Below are 25109 nucleotides of genomic sequence, written 5' to 3'. Positions count from 1 at the left end.
GGTTGACATAGATTTCCTCCATCGCTCATGGGAATGTCAAGTATTGAAGTATGTGACTGAGGAAATTGTGTTGGTTGGTTTCAATTTCTAAAAAATGTGTCTTTTTGAGGAAGTCACAACTCTCAAGTGTTAAGAGTAGTTTCATTGCTGTGTCAGATAATTATCTATCTAAAAAAAACAATACAAATATAAGGAAATGCTATATTTTTCTAACGCTGAGTCAAGACAAACTCAAATAAGCTTTATTGATATGACCATAATTAAATTAAAACATGATTAAATTAAAACACACCCGTAAAGCTCTCTTTGACAAGTTTAAAAGAGTATTAGCTGACATTGTTGTGAAAGCAGGGATCTTAAATGAATGCTGATAAACACAAGAAAACAAATGAAGACAACTGGGGAACCTTTTGAAAGATTTTATTTTTGTTCATGATTACATAAACACATATAGTGGTGAGTACCTTTTTATATCCTGCTTCTTTACACATATTCTCTCCAGTACAGCGTTAGCTCTGAGTGTTAGCGATGCTTGCTAATGTAAACACTGACCATATTACTTCCAAAATAGTTGGGCATTGTTTCTGATAGCGACGTTTCTGATAGGGCCGTGGGTGTAAAGCCAGCCCTGATTTTAGTAATGTCGTCATGACCGCAGCACATCTGGATCAGCTCCGTTGTACCCCCGTTTTTAGAGATTTGGGTACGGAGGAAAAGAGAGAGGGTTGTATTCGGACACTTTGTGAGTCTCCTTACACACCAGGGACACATATGTGTGTATAAAAGACATCAAAGGTGCATTTTGCATGATCGGGGACCTTTAAGAAAAAATGGGAAGTGGTAAAGCTGCTTTTTATCTGATAACAGCAAGTTGTTGAGTGCAAGAGCTTTATCTTGTCCGAGAACATGTAATACACCCACCATATTTTTATAATAAGTGTTATCTTGTATAAAAAAGTTGCCATTTCCTGATTTAGCTACACATTTACTCGAGTACTGTAATGTACTTCAAATAAAAGGGAGTTTTACTTTACTTTTTTGAATGAAACATGAGCAAATCCTGCAGTTAAAGTCTTGTTTATTTTGGTATATATTGAAATTAAAACTTGTGGGATGTTTATGGTGCTTCATATTGCATTGACTGAGGTCACACTGATATTTATTTCAAAGTCAAAGTTATTTGCATCGTTTAACCTTAAAACGTGTTTCACATTCAGAATTTTAAAGGTTTTAAGTCTTTGGCTTTGTCTCTCGTGAGTCGGTTGATTTTGTTAATATTATAGTTCCAAATAAAAGAGGAAAATAATAAAAAAACTGGTTGTTTTAATCCACTTCTTATTGAATTTACAGAACAATACTATACTGTACCCTGATTTATACTGCTACCATGATATAAAACTGCATATACTGTGAAAGAAGATCCTATATCCTACACTAAAATAATCAAAGGTGCTTAAAAGGCAGTTATAAATGAAACACAAGACAAAAAAAGATTCACATGTACAAGGTTACTCAGAGAAGCAACACACACCTTCAGCAGGTCAGTCCAAGATGTTCCCAAGAAACTGACCCTTTTTGGGCACAAAGGCACTGCTTCCTTATTTTATAATAACATGTGACTGTGTGTTCAACTGTGGGAAGACAGCTGTGACGACATTTACAAGTAAATTATTTAGAGGAAGTAGTAGCTGCGGAATTAGTTTTGGTTTTGACTAATTTTTGATGAGAGGATTACAAACATGCAAATAGACTGCTACTCATCGTGACCTTCCCTTTTATCACTGGTCACAATGATGCTATCTCTGTCTGAAGGCATTGTTGTGGACTTGCATGCATGTGAACAAGATGATAAGTATCAGGCCATGAAATGTAATCTAGCCTTTAAATCCTCTTTCCCCGAATAAGGGCGTGTCCACATAACGCTCCAAGGGTTGTTTTGTTGTTTCTATGACAGCAATGTCTTGACACTGTATCACCATTGTTGTATTACAGACTAGCCTCACCCCTTGGTTTTTATTATCGATTTGTGCTATGTATTTGTTTGACATTGTGTCTATGAGAACAAACAAGAGGATGCTTGTTCTCACATTTTGTGTGATTGAGCGTCACAGCTTTAGTCTGACAGCTTTAGAGTGAGGAGGATGATATGTGTACGGTACGATAAAAGCCACACACTCACTGGCAGATCTGCTCCAACAAACAGGCTCTTTGGTCTTTGTTATGATGGTTACTGTCTGACAGTGAGACAGTCATTTCCTTCAGTGACGTCAACAGCGTTTTTCTGGAAAGTTTAAATATTTTCAACTTGACCAAAACGGTGGAACGGTCAGAAGAAAGACGAGGGGTGCAACTCTTTCTCTGAAGACCACGGTGTAAAACAGTATAAGCTATCGCCTTATTGGAATACATTTGAAAAAAGATGCTGACGTGCAGAAAAGGCGATATGTAGACCCAAAGCAGTTTAAGTTTAATAAATCAGGTCTGCAGTAAGCCAATTGTATCTACCTATTTGAGAACATGTAAACACACTGACTGAATAAAAGGGCTACAAATACATCCAATAGATTATGTAATCCCCATAAAAAGGCAAAGGGGTATGAACCTCCCTCTCACTATCCTGCTCAGTGGACCAGAATCTGGGGCACGGTCTTCTGCAGGTTCAGTCCCCTGAGAGCGGAGAAGGGAGGGAGGCCTTCGAAGCCAAGCAGCTGGCGGGTGGAGGACTCCCAGCTGAATCCAAACTCCAGCCGGCTGTAGACACACGGGTACTGCCGGTCCGCCCAGCAGACCCAGTCCACCGCCCTCTTCACCTCCTCCCAACGCTCAGGCCTGGAGGAAGAAGAAGAAAGTCAATATGAAAACAGGTTGCCACGCTGGACATAGTGACAGCTAGTCTCAAAAAATCACCCAGAGAAGAACATTGCAATACATATTGGATCTTTTGCAAACGAGAACAACATATTTGAGTGTTTTAAAAGTCAATGGGCATCTCAAGGGTATGAATTGAGAAATAAATGCTTTGTTGTGTTGTGATGTGTTTCTCTTCCTGTTTCATTTCCTCTTTTCACACCTTTGTACTTTGGTTGCAGTGTAAGCCTTCAAGCTTGGAATCAGTTTAGGTGTTTTTATTTAGGATCTTCATGTTGTTCGATTAAGTTTTGGACAGACCTGGGCAGAGGGGAGTCGTCCAGGCAGAACAGGGTGCGGAGCAGTTTGCCCTCCTCTATCTTCTCCTCTCTCATCAGCTGCAGGACCAGCAGAGTCGCCACCAGCTTCAGTATGTCTGCATGGGCCTTCACACCTACACACACACACACAGACAAGTACAGTACATGCTTTTAACATCCGTGGGAAACAAACTCATCATCATGGCTGAGATATCTGTAAGACTTAAAAAAAGGAAAGCAGTGCAACTATGAGAGTCCTCAATGAAAACTGAAAGACAGGCACATTTATTGTGGACAGAGATGTCACAGTTCCATTTTTTTAAAGTGTATTTTTCAACTTGGAGCCCCCACTCTTACATCTCCATTGTGAAGCAGATGTTAATTTCATACCCTGGACAAATATAATCCAAACTATCATGAAATATACTTGTGGCGAAAAGTTGGGTTTTGATATAAGTCTCTAAAAAGCAGAGACGTGGCATGATAACTGTTTGCGATTTGACCCTAGACTGTATATTTTCACACACTAAAATGTATAAAATGTGGCAGTTTTGAGGTTATTCTTCTCTTCTTCTCTTGAGTTGTAACACTGGTAATGGCTCTAGCAACTTACTTACTTTGAATACTGATTTTACATTCAATATTCAACTTTTCACCAAAAACCTTTTAATATAACCCCCAAAGAGAGCAGTTTGAGTTGAATCAAAGAAAGAGACTTAGTCATTAACAGGTCATTTTTAAACTCATCTTAATGATTTAAAACCTAAAAACTCATAAATACAAATAGGACATTCTCGTCTGATTGGTTAATATTATATTGCTTGGAAGGTTATATTAAACTTTAAAGAACATGTTGGCACTATTCGGCGAATGATACTTCTATCTCCACGTGTAAACCCAATCTTTTGGCCACAGAAAGATGTGGAAATGATCTGAAATGACAAATATATTCCCACTCTAAAGGCTGCATCAGTTTCTGAGAGTCCTCACCCAGAGACTGGATGCCTTTGTTTTTCAGGAACACGTTGGCGAAGAGGTCCACATCCAAATTAATCAGCTCACCCAGCTCTGCGGTGAACTGCCAGTAACCCTCCTGCAACACAGAGACACAAATAAAATGTTCATTGCCTTCATAAAGTGGTAATTAATTACGCCCCCATGGTTAAAGTGCCAGCTAAAAAAAATACACATTAACATAAGCATTACTGCAGCAGTAAATACATCCAAAAAACACCATTTAATAGTAAAACACTCACTGATGATATATGTTATTACAACCTTTTACTTTACGTGTCAACCTACCTGGTGATAAACCCGTTTCTGATTCTTCCTCCTCTCCCTCCCACCAGATTAATTAATGCAATTGACTGATAATGTTTACATACTTTTACTTCAGTATATGCATGATTAGGAGTGGAGTATTTCCAGTTAGGTATTAGTACTTTTAAAAGCATCTAAAGTATTTTTCCAAAATGCTTGTACGATAATACTGAACATCGCCAAGTTGCATAAGACTGCTTTTGAAACCCAAATTTGCCCCGCTGTCAGTAAACATATCTCTAACTGCTGTATCGCTATAGTTACAGTGTTTTAAAGGAGAGGTGTCATGGCCATTTCCACTGATCATAATTCCATTGTTGAGGTCTACTAAAATAGATTTATACTGTGCATGTTTCCAAACTCACATTGGTTTCTCATACAGCATCTCTGTAAACTACTTGTATTCACTGAATTTCACTCTCTGCCTTTAACGGCTCGTTGTAGCTCCAATAGCTCCAGCCCCCACCCTCCCTGTGAGCACAGTGTGCTCTGATTGGTCGGGACGTTGTGAATCGCGCTGAGCTCCGTGGAGGTGTTGTTTCCTTGTTTAGGATACATAGCGAAACACAGCCAAACTCATCCTGAGCACACACAAAGTCACAGCCGAAGTAAAAACAATAAGTGTGGCTTGATATTGAGTAAGAAAAAGGTTGATAAACGCTGTGAGAATGGGTCTGTTGAGAGAATTTCGCCGCGATCCCAACTGTCTGTTATCAGCCTGCAGCCAGGGAGGAGAAATCAGCTGAGTTGCCTGCTCCCTGCACACAGATGTGTGTGTGAGGAAGTCCATGGATTGGTCAATATGGACCAATAAGCGGGGGCTTAACTTAACGGCTCCGTGGACGTAACGTAACGGCTCCACGGATTGGTCCATTTCGTTCCGGGTACGGCATGATGTCAAGCCGTACCCGGAAGAATCAAATGGACAATGACGTATCTCCAACGAGGCGTTTTGGGGAGGTATTTTCTGTGCTAGAGTTTTACTCGCTACAGGGTGTACTTTGAGGGTTTTGACTCTGCACACCGTTTACATGCATAAAAACCTTCATAACACACAAGGGGACGGGTAATAACCGGAAAAGCATGACACCTCTCCTTTAACAAGAAGTGCAAAGCAGCCTTCTGACAGCTAATCATCCCAAATGGGTTTCACAAAGAAATTATCAAAGGATCAGAATTGATAAACCATTCAAAGGGCTGTCATTTTATCCTGTCAGCAGGAAAAGAAAAGGTCCATTTATGCACTCGAGAACAGCCGCATACGTTCATTTTGAATATTTCTTACCGAATGCTGCATTTGGAAGATCTCTGTCCATCTGAGCTTCAGCGCTTCAGGGTCTGCTGACTTCCTCCTGAAACGACATGATCACAACAGGACACTCTTAGAGAACACTGGAAGTTGTGTACTAAAAAACACACACATAAATCAAAGAATGTAAACATAAATACTCACATATACTGACTTTCTTTTTTTTCCACATGCATACATGTACATAATCAGAGGATTTACAACAATACTTTTCAGTTAACATGCAGATGAATTCATCTATGTTCATTTTGTCAACCAAAGCCTTTAAAAATAAGTAGAGCATTTTTTGTCAACAACTGTTATTCAAAAGTTATCACAGTTTTCTTAGTAGGAGCTTATCTATTCAAACAAAAAATGTTTAGGGACTCACTCGAATGGTTGATCAGCTGATTGACGCATCCTGGAAGACTTAAAAAGATCTTTACTCCGGACCCGTCCTCCCCAAGAACTTCCACATAAGGGCTCATCTTCTTCAGGCTTTGCTAATGATCTACCTCTGGATTTGTGCCTCCGTCGCTCTACATGGACATCTGATGCGTCATCAAGTGAAACAGGAGGGGCATCTTTCATTGGCTGATCTTGTTCTTCAAGCGCACAACCCCTGAGACCAAAGCCTTCCATTTCTTGTTCATCAGAAAATAAGAGCTGAGCTGTGGAGAATAAAGATGCTGCACTACTGGAAAACCTTTCAGCTAGCGGAGGAGCTGGACCAAGAGTAGGAGGAGGGGGAGCTGGAGGGTCTCGAGAGGTGGACTGGCGTTGAAGTGAATGTGCAGAATCGGACAGTGCATTTCCGAATGAAAATGCTTTCCCTGTGACAGGAGGCTCAGGCGCACGGTCGTTCATCATCATCATCACATCTGAATCAGTTGCAGCTCGCGTTGTACCGTACATGACGCTTTGGCGTTGGGGAACTTCTGCTGCTATTTGTTCTCGAGGATGAAATGAGAGAGGAGGGGGAGGCATACGGAGAGTGATCCTTTGAAGACCACTAATCTGAGGGAGAGGCGCACGGAGAGGAGATTTTTGGGCGAGTTCCTTCATGCGGACCTGTCCTCCCCAAGAACTTCCATATAAGGGACCATCTTCTTCAGGCTTTGCTAATGGTCTACCTCTGGATTTGTGCATACGTCGCTCTACATGGACATCTGATGCTTCATCAAGTGGAGCAGGAGGGGCATCTTTCATTGGCTGATCTTGTCTAACGGGTTCTTCTTCAAGCGCACAACCCCTGAGACCAAAGCCTGACATTTCTTGTTCATCAGAAAATAAGTTTGCTCTTTGTCTGGAGAATAAAGATTCTGCACTACTGGAAAACCATCCTGACTGACCTTTCACAGGAGATCCAGTCGCACATTCAGTTGTTTCAGTTGTTGAGGTGGAAACACTCAAGCTGCATTCCTGGGGTGCAAACCTCCCTGCATCCCAGAGACCAGAGGAGGTTCCTGTTTGATTGGAACGTGATAGCGCTCTGTTCCCGAAAGCGCGTCCTACCAGTGACCCACTGCGCTGATCCGACATGGCATTAGAGCCAAGTAACATTTCAGCTAGAGGAGGAGCTGGACCAAGAGTAGGAGGAGGGGGAGCTGGAAGGTCTCGAGAGGTGGACTGGCGTTGAAGTGAATGAGCAGAATAGGACAGTGAATTTCTCTTTGTTGAGAATGAAAATGCTTTCCCTGTGACAGGAGGTTCAGGCCCATCATCGCTCATCTTCATCAACACATCTGAGTGAGTTGCAGCTTGCGGTGCACCGAACATGATGCCGTGGTGTCGGGGAACTTCTGCTCCCATTAGTCCATGACGATGAAATGAGCGGCTTTGAAGACCACTGATCTGAGGGAGAGGCGCACGGAAAGGAGATTTATGGCCGAGTTCCTTCATGTGGAAAGGAGGAGGTGGTGGAGGATGAAATGAGCATGATGAATCAAAATGCATTTCTTCATCCACTAGAGGCGTTTCAAAAGAATCTAGTGTTACTTCATTGCCACACAGGGGTGCTGGAGGTGCCCATGTGTCCACGTCCCCTCTTCTTCTTCTTTTCAGTTTTAAGGGAGAGGCCCCATGCTAAAAAACACAGAAACAACAAAAAAGTCAAAACCTTTTTCTTACAAATTATAACTGGACACATTGAATTTTTTTCAAACTAAAATGAATGGAGCAGTATTGCATTGTCCTGCCTCTCTAATAACATGTGAGTGACGCCACACGAGGACACTCATTAAGGATTTGTTAACCTGCCAATTGGTATGTTTTTGTTTAGTTTTAACAGTCAATGCATTACAAATAACAGCTCTATCTGAAAGCGATGCATTTATTGTCGCTTTAAAATAGCAAATGTGAAGCAGCAATTTGTTGCTGATCATTTTACGGGAATAAGTCCCCTATCATACCAAGCACAAAGGGAGACAAATGCAACTCATTGAAGTGTTATTTATTAAAGAGGACATATTATCCTCATTTTCAGGTTCCTATTTGTATTTTGTGCCTCTCCTGTCACATGTTTACATGCTTAAATGTACAAACAATTGCTTTATTTTTCTCAGGAGGGAAGTTTGGGATTTTAGGGCATCTTTAAATTACAAAAAGAAAACTCTTTTGTTTCCTCATTATTATAATGCAATGTGACATTACCTTCATTTCGATTATTGGACCACTTTTAAACACAGACCCAACCAGAGTCTCAGACTCATCCTCAGAGGTCCCTTGGAACCCTAACACCTTATCATCATCACACTCCTACAACGGAGAGACGAAGGCAGAAAAGATATTGTCAATTATCATAATAAGTAAAGATGCTTTTTCCTTATTCCCTGATTACACAATGTGACTTTATTGCATTTGGACCTCCTTTCAGAATAATCCTCAGAGTCCTCCTCAGAGTCCTCCTCAGACTCATCCTCAGACTCATCCTCAGACTCATCCTCAGAGGTCCCAAGCAACCCAAAATCCTTAGTATCACCACACTCCTACAACGGAGAGACGAAGGCAGAAAGGATATTGTCAATTAGTAAATCATAACAAGTAAAGATGCTTTTTTCTTGTCCCCTGATTACACAATGTGACTTTACCCTTAAGCATGCGGACATCATTTCAGAATAATCCTCAGAGTCCTCCTCTTCACTGTCCTGAGGAGAAATCCAGCCCATGTAGGGGAGGAAGTCCACATCTTCCTCGGCGAGTAGCTTTGGGATGTCTGTAAAGCCTTCCTCTGGTTGTTCTGAGTCCTAAAACAAGGTAGAGGGGATGGTTGGGTGCTACAAAACCTTCAAATCTGGGGTGGAAAGGTGGACAAATATAAATAAATAATGTTTTTCATTTAACAAACCCTTTCCTCGATGGCCACAAAGCTGGTGAACTGAGACAGGATGGAGAACTCTTTGCTTAACTCGATGATGAAGCGCTTCAGCTCCGCTTTCTTTCCCTGAAACAAAACAGGTCCAGTTTAACACCTGGAGCTGGGACTAGACGTCTAAAGCGATGCAGGTTTCTTTTGAACACACACACACACACACACACACACACACACACACACGCACACACACACACACACACACACACACACACACACACACACACACACACACACACACACACACAGTACTTTTAACAGATGTGTTCTTGCATAAATACAATATCTCCACCTTGATGTTTCATTTGTGTAAGCACTTTTTTAATTGGGTTGTTTAGGCCATTAACTATTATATTAATGTTCATAGTTTAAATTCTGGTGTTTTCTGTGTTGTAACAACTCTCCTTTACACATAGTTCTCCAATCACTTCTCAAAAATGAACCTTTTAGAGCTTCTAAACCTGTGTACATAATTTGTATCACCTTTCTTGTATTTTCCAACAGTGTATCCATACTCAACCCTGCACGGGTAAACTCAAAATAATGATAACACATGTGACAAGAGGAAAAAGAGAAAAAAGAGTGCAACTTTCATTTGTGTTACCAAGCACCTAAGGTAGTTTAGTTTAGTTTATTTATTTATAGTGTCGTGGACAGTCCCCATCGATGAACTGTCACAAAAACAGTAAATGGAACAGCTTTAGCCGACATGGCTAATTTCCAGCTGTTGTCCCCGGCCAGATGGTAATAGACACCTTTAAAATCACAATATATCAACAGCATTAGTTATAAAAAAATATAAAATAAAATAAAAAGGTTGAAAGACAAGTAGATACAGGCGAAAGGATAAGAGAGGATAAAAGAGAACAATAAACAACACGCGTTACTACATACAGTACATGTCACCTATAGCACATCACAATCACATAACAGAAATGAGGGGCAGCATCCATGATCACAACATGTAACACAACATGTAACACAACATGTAACACTCACGCCATACTCAACACAGACTAGTGTGTGCAGGTGTAGTTCTCAGTGAACCATGATTTTAAGTGAGCTGTGAAGGTGGTATGTGTATGTATGTCTTTGATTTGACCAAAAGTACTCTTCCTGAATGGGACTGATAGGTCGCCACGTGTGGAGCTTCTGGTGGTCAGTCTGGTGTTGTTACGTTGAGTAACCAATGAGTTAAGAGGTGGAGGGGCTGTATTGTGCAGGATTTTGTACACCAGAACGATGTTCCTATACTTTATTAAATCTTCCCAACTCAGGATGTTATGCTTGTTGAGGATGGTACAGTGATGGGAGCGGTTAGGTTTCTGGTCCAGTACTTTGAGGGTTTGTTTGTACAGGGTTGCTAGTGGCTTCAGTGTGGAGCTGTTAGTTTGCCCCCAGCTTGTGAGACAGTATGTTAGATGTGACATGATCATGGCATTCATGTATAACTTGGCAGAATTCAATGTCATTGTGTTTCTTATGTATTTAAAATTTGCTAGGCTAAACTTTACTCTTTGGGTCACTTTTTTGACTTGTGTTTTGAATGTTAAATTAGAGTCAATAATGATTCCAAGGTACTTAACCTGAGGCACAATATTAATATGTTCACCTGAGATGCTTATATTTATATATATTACACAATGTTGCTGTCCAACGTTTTCCATGCATGGAACTGAGCATGGATCCTAGGGTCTGCTAAGACCCAGAGCTGCAAGGTCTTAAAAACAGCCCTATAAAATATTTTCATCTAGATAGTTTGAAATATGATGCCTGATGTCTGGGAAAATGGCAATAGCGTAAAGGATAAAACAAAACAAAACACCATCAATACGTCACACCTCTTAAGTGCTAAAGGTAGTCCTAGCAACTGTACCAGATAATTATCTATATATCTATCTCAAAGATATAAGGAAATGTTTGTTTTTTTCTCACGCTTAGAGTCAAGACGAATTCAAATAAGCTTTATTGACATGCCCACATTTAAAACATACTATTGCCAAAGCACATTGACAATACAGATTTAAGACTGAAACAAGTGAGATAATCAAGTCCATTGTGTTAAATAGAGACATATCATCTTACAAAGCCATACAGATGAATAATATTCTAAATGTATTGATCCTGTATAGATCTGTTTTACTGGTTAATAAAAAGAGAATAGCATGACATTGTTGTGAAAGCAGGGATCTTAATTTTAAATGCTGATAAACACAAATGTCTTTCCTCTGAAGTACTCTGTCTGCCGCTGATCATAAATATAAAAAATGCACATCATTTCAAAGATAACTTTCAGGGAGGAGTTGTTCACTTTGAGAAAAAAAGGTGAAGTGGTAAAGCTGCTTTTTATCTGATAACAGCAGTTTGTTGAAGTGGAAGAGCTTTATCTTGTCAGAGAACATGTAATACACCCACAATATCTTTTTACGGTTTTTATCTTTGTATGCATGCTCAACGAAAGTTGCCATTTCCTGATCTAGCTATCTAATTTGCCCATTTACTAAAGTACTGTAATTAACTTCAAATAAAAGGCAGTTTACTTTTTTAATGAATCATGAACAAATCCTGCAGTTTAAGTCCCAGATTATTATTGTGATAAACATACATACATTTTTGTATTCATTGACAGCACTAGTTCTTACAGTATGTACAAAGTGGCTGGTACCTATGAATGTTAAATACCTGCAATAGATTTGTACTCACATGGCCACAAGAGCTCATTGTTAGGAAACATACTGTATAAACACACAGGCTATTTTACACATTTGAACAAGTTAGACCAATGCTGAGACTAGAGTATTGTTGTATGTGTCTGAATTATTCAATAATGTTTGACAGTTTTTATTCTTCTTATTTTTATCATATTCTGCTCAATAAGGCACCTTCAATATTATCACTTTCAGGAACTGTGGGCTTATCAGCAGATGTTTTTAAGAAGCTGTTTTTATGTTGATGGGTAAAAGGATTAATACAAATACTAATTTAATTGAGGCAAATAAAAGTTGGCAAAAACAAATTAAATTAAATTAAATGTCAAGCTTCTTTCTCACAGATCCAATGCTGATCGTTCTTACAGGGCCTGTCGTTCCACCTTTGGGAGTGAACAATACTCCGTATTTCTACACAGTCCTCTCCGTCAAAATTATCAGGCTGTCCTGTGCTCCAAAACCTAACAGGTATTACAGGAAAAGAAGATTAACTAAAAGATTGGACATCAAATACAAATAACTATAAGTAATACAGCCATGTTCTTTTCTTAACACCCAAATTAATCTTCTGGTGAAAGGGGCAGACACCCTACGTTTAAATGCATCCTGTGTGTTGTGTTAACTCCCATTACAGAAACATGTGAAACATTTAGAAAGGTCACAACATAAACCAGCATCTGTATTTAAAATCAAAGTAAAGCCTTACGTCAGAGTCAGTGGAGATCCATCCACCCATTTCCAGGTCCCCTCCACTTCGATGTCATTCAAACCAATCCAAGTTGGTCCCTTGATCTTGATAGTGATGAATTCCTGTTCACATATTACAAATGCAGTTTACTGGGATGGACATCAACATTCAGATAACTTTTCCCTTTTTACTAGCTCAGAAATATGTAACCAACACCATTGTTGTAACGTAATCATTATAGCTGACAGACACATTTGCTAGTATATGTACAATAAAAACATTATTGATTGATAAAAGCAGGAGTTATACAATCACAAGTGTTAAAGCAGCACACATTACCTGTTCTTCCTCACTGTCTACGATCACCAGATGTGCTCCGCTGGCTGTGCAGTCTTGTTTGCTTTGTTCCCAAGAAGCTTTCTCAGTAGAGAAGAGATAACAGGAACAACCAAACTTCCTCCATCCTTCAGGACACGTTTTCTCTGTAAAAGTTTTAAGATCTTGTTGATTTACTGCTTTAACTGCTGAAATATGGAACTCTTGAGTGCATTATATGTCACTTTTGTAATAATAATGAAAACACATATTTATTAAGCATTTTTAGAGGGATCAAATGAGATCACACATTTCATTGCAAAACAACTACTTCTCTTTTTTTGGGATTTAAATAACTGTTTCGATGTGATCTAGTCAGGCACCACAGCACTGAGACTGATCTTATTAAAGTCTTCAAAGACATCCACTTAAACACAGACAGTGGCAACATCTCTGTGTTAGTTACTAGACCGACTGGAAATTATTATTATTATTATTATTATTATTATTATTATTATTATTATTATTATGCTGCAAATATCTGGAACAAACTACCACTAAGTTCTTCTTCCTATTGCTTATATTAAAAGTAATTTAGACAAGGGAACTGGCCATAAGCATAGTTTACAAAGAAATATAAATATGGTGGGTGAAGAAAAATAAAACAAACTATAAATGAAATCATTCACAACTAAGTCATTAAAAACTAATTCTTAATTATCATTAATGAAAAGTGTCATTGTGTAACTATTTTATGAAAGGATCAATTGTCAGCCTTAGACTATCAATATTGAGGTATTTTGTAAAAAATATTATGATAATTGATATCTTACATAAACACACCGAGCCCTATGCAAACCCCCACATGAAGCACTCACTCAAACACTCCTCCTCTCTGGTCTTTTCAGTGAGGTTGGCCTTCAGCTGGTTGATCAGCTGATCTCTGGCCTGGAGATGCTCGGTGAGGTCTGCTTTGACAGCAGAGAGATCTGCAGCTGCACCACCTACTGAGTGATGATCTGAAATGAAAATAGATGTTTCTTAAATTACCTGATGCAATCATACTGACACAAACCAAAATGAACGTTTTCCTATTTTGGACCTAGGAGAAAAGTAGAAAAAAAAATATTTTTGGTAGAAAGTGCATCTTTCAGAGCAGAATATTGCTCTGAAAATCACACGTTCAAAATGACATTATTAAACTTATTAAAAGAAAGACTCACGGTGGACAGCGAGGCCGACGAGTCCAGCCAGCAGGAAAACACCCAGCAGCCCCAGACCGAGAACAGAAGCTCTGAGAAGTCTCCCGGGACCTGAACACAGAGAAGACCAGGGAGTAAAAAAAAGTACTGTAAATCCAAAATCCACAGTGCACTCTAACTGACACTCTTACCTTCTTGTTTTGTTGATGATCTTGAGCTTAGGGTTTGGACATCGTCAACATTGGCATAGACTTCCTCCATTGCTCATGGGAATGCCAACTCTTTCCTCGAAGGTCAGCTCTGCAGCAAGTATCCTGAAGTATGTGACCGGGGAAAGTGTGGTTGCTGGTTTGAATTTTTAAATGCTTTATCTTTTTGAGGAAATCACAAATCATTTTATATATAAAAAAAAAGAAGAATATCAGGAAATATTAACTTTATTGATATGAAAATATTAAAAAGCACAGTGACAATACAGATTTAAGACTGAAACAAGTGTGATAATAATGTCCATTGTGTTAAATAGAGACATATAATCTTACAAAGCCATAAAGATTAATAATATTCAAAATATTCTGATCCTGTAAAGATCTATTTTACTGGTTAATAAAAAGAGAATAGCATGTCATTATTGTGAAAGCAGCTACAAATATTTTTTGGTGTGAAAAGCTGGCTCTCTTGGCACAAGACGAACTGGCACATATTTAAAGAATATTATTCTGTTAATGTAATGTTAGTTTCTGAAAGTTGAGACAATTTAACTTACCTTTTGTTGAACTACTGTATAAGTCTTTCAGTCTCCCTCTCAGCTATCCACTCTCAGGTGAAAGCCGTACTGCCGACGCCAGCTGGTGCGCCACAACACCACTTCAAACCCGGTGACTGGGTAAATGGTAAATGGACTGTACTTATATAGCGCTTTAGTGGTAGTGATCAAAGACTTCAAGAGGAAACACTGGAAGCAGCAAAGGTTCCAGGGACTAGCGTGCCAAGCTACCAACACACGCATCAGAGGGAAGTAGCGTGCCAAGCTACCAACACACGCATCAGAGGGTTGTGTTGTTCAGAGGGTTGTGTCGCATGTGTTCCGTTTGATATACATGTAAATGAAATCCAAATACAGAAAAAAGTTTTACATATGTATTTTTGATCCACACATGACACACAAGCTCTTGAATGGCTGGACAGAGGAATCACACCAACGGAAAGCCTCGCTAGTGGCCACGACCTTGGCTGGACAACCTGGAAGTCACTTAACCTGTTAAGCACCAAGCCTGTTTTTCATGTTTCAGGCTCGAAAATGACATGCCCAAAACAAATGACTACAACTTAACTTCTAAAAGGGTTATATGAATAATTTATTTTATCAAAGCAAGGTTACATCTGTGAGTTGGATGAAGAAGTGTCAGAATCAATATAGATGTTTTTTATTTCAAAGAAAATTCAGGTGGTGCAAAGCACTGATGAAAGTGTGGAACTACACCACAGAAGACACGTGCAGCTGTGGATCAGTGCAGACAATGTCCCACCTACTGGAATGTGCCGATGCCCCCCGGTACAGTCCAGAAGACCTGGCAGAACCTACCCCAGCTGTGGCCTGTGCAGAACGACATCTGAGATTGCTACGGACTCAAAGAAGAAGATCCACACATATTTGTTTTCCGTTTAAAACTGCTGCACCTGCAAACACAATGCAATTTATGTGTAACTAATGTACCGCAGGTCTCCCTTGAAAAAGAGATCGTTGATCTCAATGGGATTTTTTAACCTGGTTAAATAAAGGCTACAAACAAACACAACCCGCTTTCTGTGCATGGGTCGCTGTGCATTCGTGTGTGTTTTTTTTTTAACTCCCCTGACGGTGACCTGATTTGTACTTGTAATTTGTTCTATCTATAGCCAATCAGATGTCTCCTGCATTACATTACATGTTACATGTTAGACGCTTTTATCCAAAGCGACTTACATACTCAATACTGTGGACAATCCCCACAATTTGGGGTGAAGTGTCTTGCTCAGGGACACAACGACATGCTGACTGCAGTGGGGTTTGAACCTGTGCTCCCCTGATCCGAACACCAACGCACTAGTCCACTGCGCCACAGCCTCCCCATTCTAATCACATGAGCGCGCCCCCACAAGGGTATGATTTCTTGCATTCATGACATAGCACTTCATATACGCATTTTGCGCTGTCCAGAGCTGACAGGCATAGAGCCTGCAGGCGCTAATCTCAGGACCGAAGGACCGTAGTATAGTCGTATTTATTTTTATGTTATTATTATTCAAAGATAAATAAGGAAGTGTGTGTTATATGAGATGGCAGAGAGGATTCAGCTCAGATTATTAAATCAAAGAGGCTTAATGTTTTCTATTATAATATTTCACTATAGCCATGTGGACGGTGTCAAGGTCCAATGTTGACAAAATTAATCAATGGCAGTAAAATACAAGATGTCTTTATTTATATATATATTATTAATAATAATAATAATAATAATAATAATAATAATAATAATAATAATAATAATAATAATAATAATAATAATAATAATAATATAAAAGATTGTATTTGCATGAGTCTTCATTTCTCCGATGTCGTGCTGCTTTTTCCTAAACATGCTCTGGAGACCTTTCATCCCGTCTTCGCTCAGGCCCAATGGTGAATCTTAAATGTATAAGATAAAGACAATGTTAGTTACTTCATCACCTATCACTGATGTGTAAAGTCATGCAAAGTAAAAATGTAATATATACTGTACTTTGCAGGCAGGACATCTCTTTCAGGGAATCACTGCGGGTTTAAAGGACCTTCCAGTGGTGGTTCATTTCTGTGACGAGAATCTTCTTCTCCTCCTGTAGTCACTTCACTGCCATGACAAGGTCGAATGCTCTTCTCTTTGTCCTGAGGTCGAAAGAGTCTGGAAAGCATTTATGACAAAACATGAATTAATGTGTATGAAAGATCAACATTCAAAGAATCTATGAAGTCTTAAATAGATTTATATATCAGACATGAAGGTTTTCCACATTTGCTGTGAGCATTCAGCAGACTGGTGTACTTACCACTGTTTGGTAGCTGCCATGGCCAAGCTTTCTCCACAGACAGAATGGCTTCGAGGCACAGCGCTTTTGTGCTTGGAACCATTGAGTTGTATTTCTCAACTGTGGCTGTCAGGACCCCTTTCTCATCCCTGATCTTGCGGCGGATCCGGGAACGACCTTTGTTGCTGTCTGTGTCTTTGTAGAGACGCTGCGAACGTCTCTTGACACTTACTGTCAGCATTTCGATCTTGCTGGCCAAGGCAGCAGCATCCCTTGGGTTGTTTGTTGTTGCTTTTTAGAGGAAATAGGTGTATTAAGCACAGTAATTCACAATAACAGTGACATTTGATCAAATGTTTTAATATTATTTTATTACATATGCTTCATGAAAAATAAGTAATGCAAATGTCAATAGAGGGTTATCACTAATTCTGAAAATTAAAAATAAATTGATAAATCATGACTACAAAAAAGTTGAAAAACGTCATTAAGATTGTCCTCACTTTCTGCCCACTCATTCACATCTCTGACCCAGTCTTCCAGCTGCTTTTCAGTCACTGCCAACTCAGCCTTCATGGACTCCAGGTTCTGCAATTTTTTTTTTCAGAGCTTTTGTGGTCTACAAACGTCAAACAATTAAAGACAAGTAAATACAGAAATCTACATTTAGGCTGCAGCCACAAATAATTCTTCTAAAACTATGTTATTACCTTCAGATATCTGCGGGACAGTGAGGTGGCCAAGTTGCTGACTTTTTGCTGATTCCAGCGCATGGCCATCAGCGTCAGCATGTCTGTACGTCCTGCAAAAGAGAATATCACATTATTACTATTCCTCTTACTTCTTATACTGTAACTGGGGTTTATACTATATTGCCATCCTAAATGGTGTTCTCTGGTCATAACCGTCAATAAGCTTTTATGAGTTTGTGTTGTTGGTGTAATTTGTTAGTGTAATCTGTGCCTTTCTTAACATTTTTTGAAAACTGACAGTAAAGGTTCTATCGTAACTCACCTGCTTTTGACATGTGTTTTGTGGTCACTGCTATCCGAGAGAGGAAGGCATTGACCTGTTCCACCTCCTCCCCTAGGGTTAGTCCAGCCCCCTCTTGATATGCCCCACTCCATTTAACCTGTTTAAAATATATTCAAAAGTACGACTCGTTACAACTTGTCACTATTCACAAGGAGGTTTTTACATAAAGTGATTGTGTCACATGGTAACAATTCCTTACTTCACATTTGAAGTCATGCGCTTTGGCATGAAACACTGAGAGAAAGGGCTTCATGTCAAGAAGATGCTGGAGCTCTGGTGAGACCAGGTTGGAAATGTAATGTGAAAGTCTGTGGGATCTTTCAGCCCAGCTTACCAGCCCTCAGAGTCATTAAAGACAGTCTGCCTGTTCCCCTCCGGTAACTCCGGTACAGGAAGCCATGATTTCACAAACTGTCAGGGAGCCATGGGTCCACGCTCTTGAGCGGTATGACGGTGATGTGGGATTGTGTCAGTCTTTTCTTATGTAGTGTGAACTTTTGTTTGCCAGACAGCAGTCATATGCCTCAGATAAGGCTAAGATTGCTTTCCTCATGGGTCTCCTCTGGGAAGCACTTTGGAGTAGGTGTCAGACTTTCGGGGAAGTAGGTTCCCACTTTTGGAATCGTATCCGGGGTTCTCAGCTGAGATGTGGAGGGTGTTCGACGGTTCAACTGTTCTGTCTGCTGCCGTCTGGCAGGCGGTACCGCAGCATCCGGACTAAAACCACCAGACTCAGGGACAGTTTCATCCCACAGGCCATAAGACTGTTAAACACCTGAACTAAGAACATCCATTCACCAGTTTGCAACTCACAAATGATGTATCACTTGTATATAGACTCTTATGGCACTACTTCTATTCTATTTGATTATCTGCTGTATTGTGTTGCACTGTAGGAGGAGCCTGGGACCTAATATATTCATTGTCATAACTGCACTGTAGCTATGTACGAATGACAATAAAAGCCTCGAATCTTGAATCTTGAAAAAACTATAAATTAACAAAATACAATTGAAACTTTATAAAGCCAATAACCAAAGAGTCCAAATCAGCTGTGTGCATTTCACTTATTGTAATTTCTTTCCTCTGAAGCATTCTGTCTGCTGCTGATCATATACATACAACATTTAGAGTTATTCACATTGAAACAAAAAATAGGAGTTGGAAGAGTCACTTTTTTATCTGATAACACCAATTGGTTGAAATGCAAGAGCTTTATCTTGTCAAATCACATTCAGTACACCCACAGTATTTTTTTTTATGTGTTTATCTTGGTATGCGTGTCAAAATAAGTTGCCATTGCGTGATCTAGTTATATCAAATTTGAACATTTACTTTAATTAAATGCATCCTGTGTGTTGTGTTGACTCCCATTCCAATGTGACTTTTATGCCCTCACAGTGTAAATGAAGTTAGAAAAGTCACAACATAAACCAGTGTCTGTATTTAAACCAAAGTAAAGCCTTACTTCAGATTCAGTGGAGATCCATCCACCCATTTCCAGGTCGCTTCCTCTCTGTCACTCAAACCAATCCATGCATTTGACTTGGTAAACCAACACATAAGTATATGTTGAAGAAGAACTTTAGCTATTACCCCAAATATCTGTGGTTTACATATGTATCTCAACATAAATGAAGAATGTTGCCTGAGAAAGACTAATTTGTTCAGCTGTTTATGATCAAAACTATATGTATTGATTGAATATGTTAAATCTGGTGTTAATTAGATGACCCTTATAATCGTATAACTCTGAGATTGAAGTCAGACTTTTTATGACAACTTGGTAAAAACTTGGTGGTGTTCAAAACAAGTAAATAGGGGCAGGAATATGGATTATAATAAACGCATTCAAACAATCACACACACACACACACACACACACACACACACACACACACACACACACACACACACACACACACACACACACACACACACACACACACACACACACACACACACACACAGTACTTTTGACAGATGTGTTCTTGCATAAATACAATATCTCCACCTTGATGTTTCATTTGTGTAAGCACTTTTTTAATTGGGTTGTTTAGGCTATTAACTATTAGTGAAATTATATTAATGTTCATAGTTTAAATTCTGGTGTTTTCTGTGTTGTAACAACTCTCCTTTACACATAGTTCTCCAATCACTTCTCAAAAATGCACCTTTTAGAGCTTCTAAACCTGTGTACATAATTTGTATCACCTTTCTTGTATTTTCCAACAGTGTATCCATACTCAACCCTGCACGGGTAAACTCAAAATAATGATAACACATGTGACAAGAGGAAAAAGAGAAAAAAGAGTGCAACTTTAATTTGTGTTACCAAGCTCCTAAGGTAGTTTAGTTTAGTTTATTTATTTATAGTGTCGTGGACAGTCCCCATCGATGAACTGTCACACAGTGGCGGCGCCAGAGCATTTTTGTTGGGTAATCTATGGTAGGGCTAACCCATACAGTGGTGGTGCTCAAATCAGTATTTGCAATGTAATTAGATACACGCTATATCGCCCCCCTTGACAGTGAAACGCCACGCGTGAGGTTTAGATTATTTCCCTGTCTCAATCAAAATGGAACTGTATGAAATAAAACGGCACATTTGTCTTGTAGTAAATAAAAAGGGATCACTGTGAACGTGACGTATGATAGTACACGTTGAAGATCCAATGGGGATACTGAATGGCGGTTTCGATTGATCTCAATCAATAAGGCATGACGCAGATCCAACGTTTCGTTGCTCTGATTGGCTGTAGGTCTATTCAAATTGCATTCGGAGGCATTTTGATCTGACTGCGGCCGCGCTGATATTATAACGCCAGAGAATTTCCACACCTTTAGTGTATAAAACTCCCCCACTACTTAAACTATTCCTTGCACCCCTCTCATAGCATAAGCCCGAATGGTCTCAACCATATTGCATCAGTAACGTGCACTTGTTGTTACAGCAGGATCAGTTTGTGTGCTGTGGACACGACCCGTATATTTTCGCAATCCGTGTTCTCAACATTTAGCATTTCGCTTATTATTTAATTGAATTTGCATCACTTTTCATGGTGGGGCTAAGGTGGGGCTAAGCCATTTCTTGGTATGGCTGTAGCCTACCCCAGCCATACCCTGGCGCCGCCACTGCTGTCACATAAACAGTAAATGGAGCAGCTTTAGCCGACATGGCTAATTTCCAGCTGTTGTCCCCGGCCAGATGGTAATAGACACCCTTAAAATCACAATATATCAACAGCATTAGTTATAAAAAAATATAAAATAAAATAAAAAGGTTGAAAGACAAGTAGATACAGGCGAAAGGATAAGAGAGGATAAAAGAGAACAATAAACAACACGCGTTACTACATACAGTACATGTCACATATAGCACATCACAATCACATAACAGAAATGAGGGGCAGCATCCATGATCACAACATGTAACACAACATGTAACACAACATGTAACACTCACGCCATACTCAACACAGACTAGTGTGTGCAGGTGTAGTTCTCAGTGAACCATGATTTTAAGTGAGCTGTGAAGGTGGTATGTGTATGTATGTCTTTGATTTGACCAAAAGTACTCTTCCTGAATGGGACTGATAGGTCGCCACGTGTGGAGCTTCTAGTGGTCAGTCTGGTGTTGTTACGTTGAGTAACCAATGAGTTAAGAGGTGGAGGGGCTGTATTGTGCAGGATTTTGTACACCAGAACGATGTTCCTATACTTTATTAAATCTTCCCAACTCAGGATGTTATGCTTGTTGAGGATGGTACAGTGATGGGAGCGGTTAGGTTTCTGGTCCAGTACTTTGAGGGTTTGTTTGTACAGGGTTGCTAGTGGCTTCAGTGTGGAGCTGTTAGTTTTCCCCCAGCTTGTGAGACAGTATGTTAGATGTGACATGATCATGGCATTCATGTATAACTTGGCAGAATTCAATGTCATTGTGTTTCTTATGTATTTAAAATTTGCTAGGCTAAACTTTACTCTTTGGGTCACTTTTTTGACTTGTGTTTTGAATGTTAAATTAGAGTCAATAATGATTCCAAGGTACTTAACCTGAGGCACAATATTAATATGTTCACCTGAGATGCTTATATTTATATATATTACACAATGTTGCTGTCCAACGTTTTCCATGCATGGAACTGAGCATGGATCCTAGGGTCTGCTAAGACCCAGAGCTGCAAGGTCTTAAAAACAGCCCTATAAAATATTTTCATCTAGATAGTTTGAAATATGATGTCTGATGTCTGGGAAAATGGCAATAGCGTAAAGGATAAAACAAAACAAAACACCATCAATACGTCACACCTCTTAAGTGCTAAAGGTAGTCCTAGCAACTGTACCAGATAATTATCTATATATCTATCTCAAAGATATAAGGAAATGTTTGTTTTTTTCTCACGCTGAGAGTCAAGACGAATTCAAATAAGCTTTATTGACATGCCCACATTTAAAACATACTATTGCCAAAGCACATTGACAATACAGATTTAAGACTGAAACAAGTGAGATAATCAAGTCCATTGTGTTAAATAGAGACATATCATCTTACAAAGCCATACAGATGAATAATATTCTAAATGTATTGATCCTGTATAGATCTGTTTTACTGGTTAATAAAAAGAGAATAGCATGACATTGTTGTGAAAGCAGGGATCTTAATTTTAAATGCTGATAAACACAAATGTCTTTCCTCTGAAGTACTCTGTCTGCCGCTGATCATAAATATAAAAAATGCACATAATTTCAAAGATAACTTTCAGGGAGGAGTTGTTCACTTTGAGAAAAAAAGGTGAAGTGGTAAAGCTGCTTTTTATCTGATAACAGCAGTTTGTTGAAGTGGAAGAGCTTTATCTTGTCAGAGAACATGTAATACACCCACAATATCTTTTTACGGTTTTTATCTTTGTATGCATGCTCAAAGAAAGTTGCCATTTCCTGATCTAGCTATATCTAATTTGCCCATTTACTAAAGTACTGTAATTAAGTTCAAATAAAACTTTTTAAATGAATCATGAGCAAATCCTGCAGTTTAAGTCCCAGATTATTATTGTGATAAACATACATACATTTTTGTATTAATTTACAGCACTAGTTCTTACAGTATGTACAAAGTGGCTGGTACCTATGAATGTTAAATACCTGCAATAGATCTGTACTCACATGGCCACAAGAGCTCATTGTTAGGAAACATACTGTATAAACACAGAGGCTATTTTACATATTTGAACAAGTACACTACTGCACTGAAACAGTACTTTGAACACTTAAATTATTTTATTAACATTTTAAACTGTATACCCCGGTTATCTAGGCCCTTTGTTTTGTTTAATGTATACCATGTTTATCTAGGCCCTTTTTGTTTTTTGTTTGATGTATATATGTCACACTGTAGGACTGCGGGAAACGATATTTCGATATTCCTGGATGTACAACATGTAGAATTATTGACAATAAAGCTGACTTTGACTTTGACTTTGAAGTTAGACCAATGCTGAGACTAGAGTATTGTTGTATATTTCTGATTTATTCAATAATGTTTGACAGTTTTTATTCTTCTTATTTTTATCATATTCTGCTCAATAAGGCACCTTCAATATTATAGCTTTCAGGAACTGTGGGCTTATCAGCAGATGTTTTTAAGAAGCTGTTTTATGTTGATGGGTAAAAGGATTAATGCAAATACAAATTTAATTGTGGCAAATAAAAGTTGGCAAAAACAAATTAAATTACTATTTATTTATTGCTGATATTAATCAGAAAAAAAATTGTGATTTATCGAGTCATGAAACGTAATTCTTTTTCATGAAATGAGGGAGTTTGAATAATTTTAAATAACTAAATTTAAAATAAATTGTAAAAGCATGATTGCATGTTTGGTAGCGAAACAGACACCAATGTTAAGCTTATTTCTCACAGATCCAAGGCAGATCGTCCTCACAGGACAAGTCTTTCCACCCGGTGGAGGGACTGATGTATGCACAGTTCTCCTTTTGCCAGCTCCCCCATCCATTATTAGGCTCTCCTCCTTCCCAAAACCTAACAGGTATTACAGGAAAAGAAGATGAACTAAAAGATTGGACATCAAATACAAATAACTATAAGTAATACAGCCATGTTCTTTTCTTAAAACCCAAATGAATCTTCTGGTGAAAGGGGCAGACACCCTACGTTTAAATGCATCCTGTGTGTTGTGTTAACTCCCATTACAGAAACATGTGAAACATTTAGAAAGGTCACAACATAAACCAGCATCTGTATTTAAAACCAAAGTAAAGCCTTACGTCAGATTCAGATTCAGTGGAGATCTATCCACCCATTTCCAGGTCCCCTCCTCTTCTCTGTCACTCAAACCAATCCAAGTGCTTTTCTTGATCATGCGAGAGATGAATTCCTGTTCACATATTAAAAATGCAGTTTACTGGGATGGACATCAACATTCAGATAACTTTTCCCTTTTTACTAGCTCAGAAATATGTAATCAACACCATTGTTGTGACGTAATCATTATAGCTGATAGACACATTTGCTAGTATATGTACAATAAAAACATTATTGATTGATAAAAGCAGGGGGTTATACAATCACAAGTGTTAAAGCAGCACACATTACCTGTTCTTCCTTACTGTCTACGATCACCAGATGTGCTCCGCTGGCTTTGCAGTTTTGTCTGCTTTGTTCCCAAGAAGCTTTCTCAGTAGAGAGGAGATAACAGGAACAATCAAACTTCTTCCATCCTTCAGGACACGTTTTCTCTGTAAAAGTTTTAAGATCTTGTTGATTTACTGCTTTAACTGCTGAAATATGGAACTCTTGAGTGCATTATATGTCACTTTTGTAATAATAATGAAAACACATATTTATTGAGCATTTTTAGAGGGATCAAAAGAGATCACACATTTCATTGCAAAACAAGTACTTCTCTTTTTTTGGGATTTAAATAACTGTTTCGATGTGATCTAGTCAGGCAC

The 25109-nt window shown here is 38.9% G+C and overlaps 2 protein-coding genes and 1 long non-coding RNA gene across 3 annotated transcripts in view; all 3 read right to left on the bottom strand.

Moving 5' to 3' along the window:
* Window positions 1-14892, bottom strand: part of LOC117495864 (CD209 antigen-like protein E) — a 39881-nt gene extending 24989 nt beyond the window's left edge. Inside the window, exons 1-5 of the mRNA XM_034147446.1 lie at window positions 14825-14892; window positions 14250-14385; window positions 14080-14169; window positions 13735-13875; window positions 12881-13023 (exon numbers count right to left, since the gene is read on the bottom strand). Of these exons, the coding sequence (XP_034003337.1) occupies window positions 12881-13023; window positions 13735-13875; window positions 14080-14169; window positions 14250-14319 (444 nt within the window). The 5' untranslated portion in view covers window positions 14320-14385; window positions 14825-14892. The remainder of the gene's footprint in view (window positions 1-12880; window positions 13024-13734; window positions 13876-14079; window positions 14170-14249; window positions 14386-14824) is intronic.
* On the bottom strand, window positions 623-6241 carry LOC117495873 (protein mono-ADP-ribosyltransferase PARP4-like). Its single transcript, XM_034147455.1, has 5 exons — window positions 6167-6241; window positions 5773-5839; window positions 4158-4260; window positions 3169-3301; window positions 623-2829 (listed from the first exon to the last, which is right to left on the bottom strand). Exons 1-5 carry the CDS (start codon window positions 6193-6195, stop codon window positions 2622-2624), a joined length of 540 nt encoding a protein of 179 aa, XP_034003346.1. The 5' UTR covers window positions 6196-6241; the 3' UTR covers window positions 623-2621.
* Window positions 14893-17707: 2815 nt separating the features above from the next.
* On the bottom strand, window positions 17708-18232 carry LOC117495877. Its single transcript, XR_004557219.1, has 3 exons — window positions 18118-18232; window positions 17814-17905; window positions 17708-17722 (listed from the first exon to the last, which is right to left on the bottom strand). It is a non-coding gene; the product is annotated as an uncharacterized LOC117495877 (long non-coding RNA).
* Between the last annotated feature and the right edge of the window lie 6877 nt (window positions 18233-25109).

This window comes from Trematomus bernacchii, unplaced genomic scaffold (assembly GCF_902827165.1).
Source record: "Trematomus bernacchii unplaced genomic scaffold, fTreBer1.1, whole genome shotgun sequence".
NCBI lineage: Eukaryota > Metazoa > Chordata > Actinopteri > Perciformes > Nototheniidae > Trematomus > Trematomus bernacchii.
The sequence above is the reverse complement of the archived record's forward strand: the minus strand, read 5'-3'. Positions and strand labels throughout refer to the sequence as shown.

Bases quoted from the DNA above. Each gene is read 5' to 3' on its own strand.
- LOC117495873 (XM_034147455.1), bottom strand. From the start codon at position 6,195: ATGCGTCAATCAGCTGATCAACCATTCGA. The intron at 5,840-6,166 runs GTGAGTCCCTAA...ATGTCGTTTCAG, and splicing joins TCAGCTGATCAACCATTCGA to GAGGAAGTCAGCAGACCCTG. The intron at 3,302-4,157 runs GTGAGGACTCTC...GTGTGTGTGTAG, and splicing joins CAAAGGCATCCAGTCTCTGG to GTGTGAAGGCCCATGCAGAC.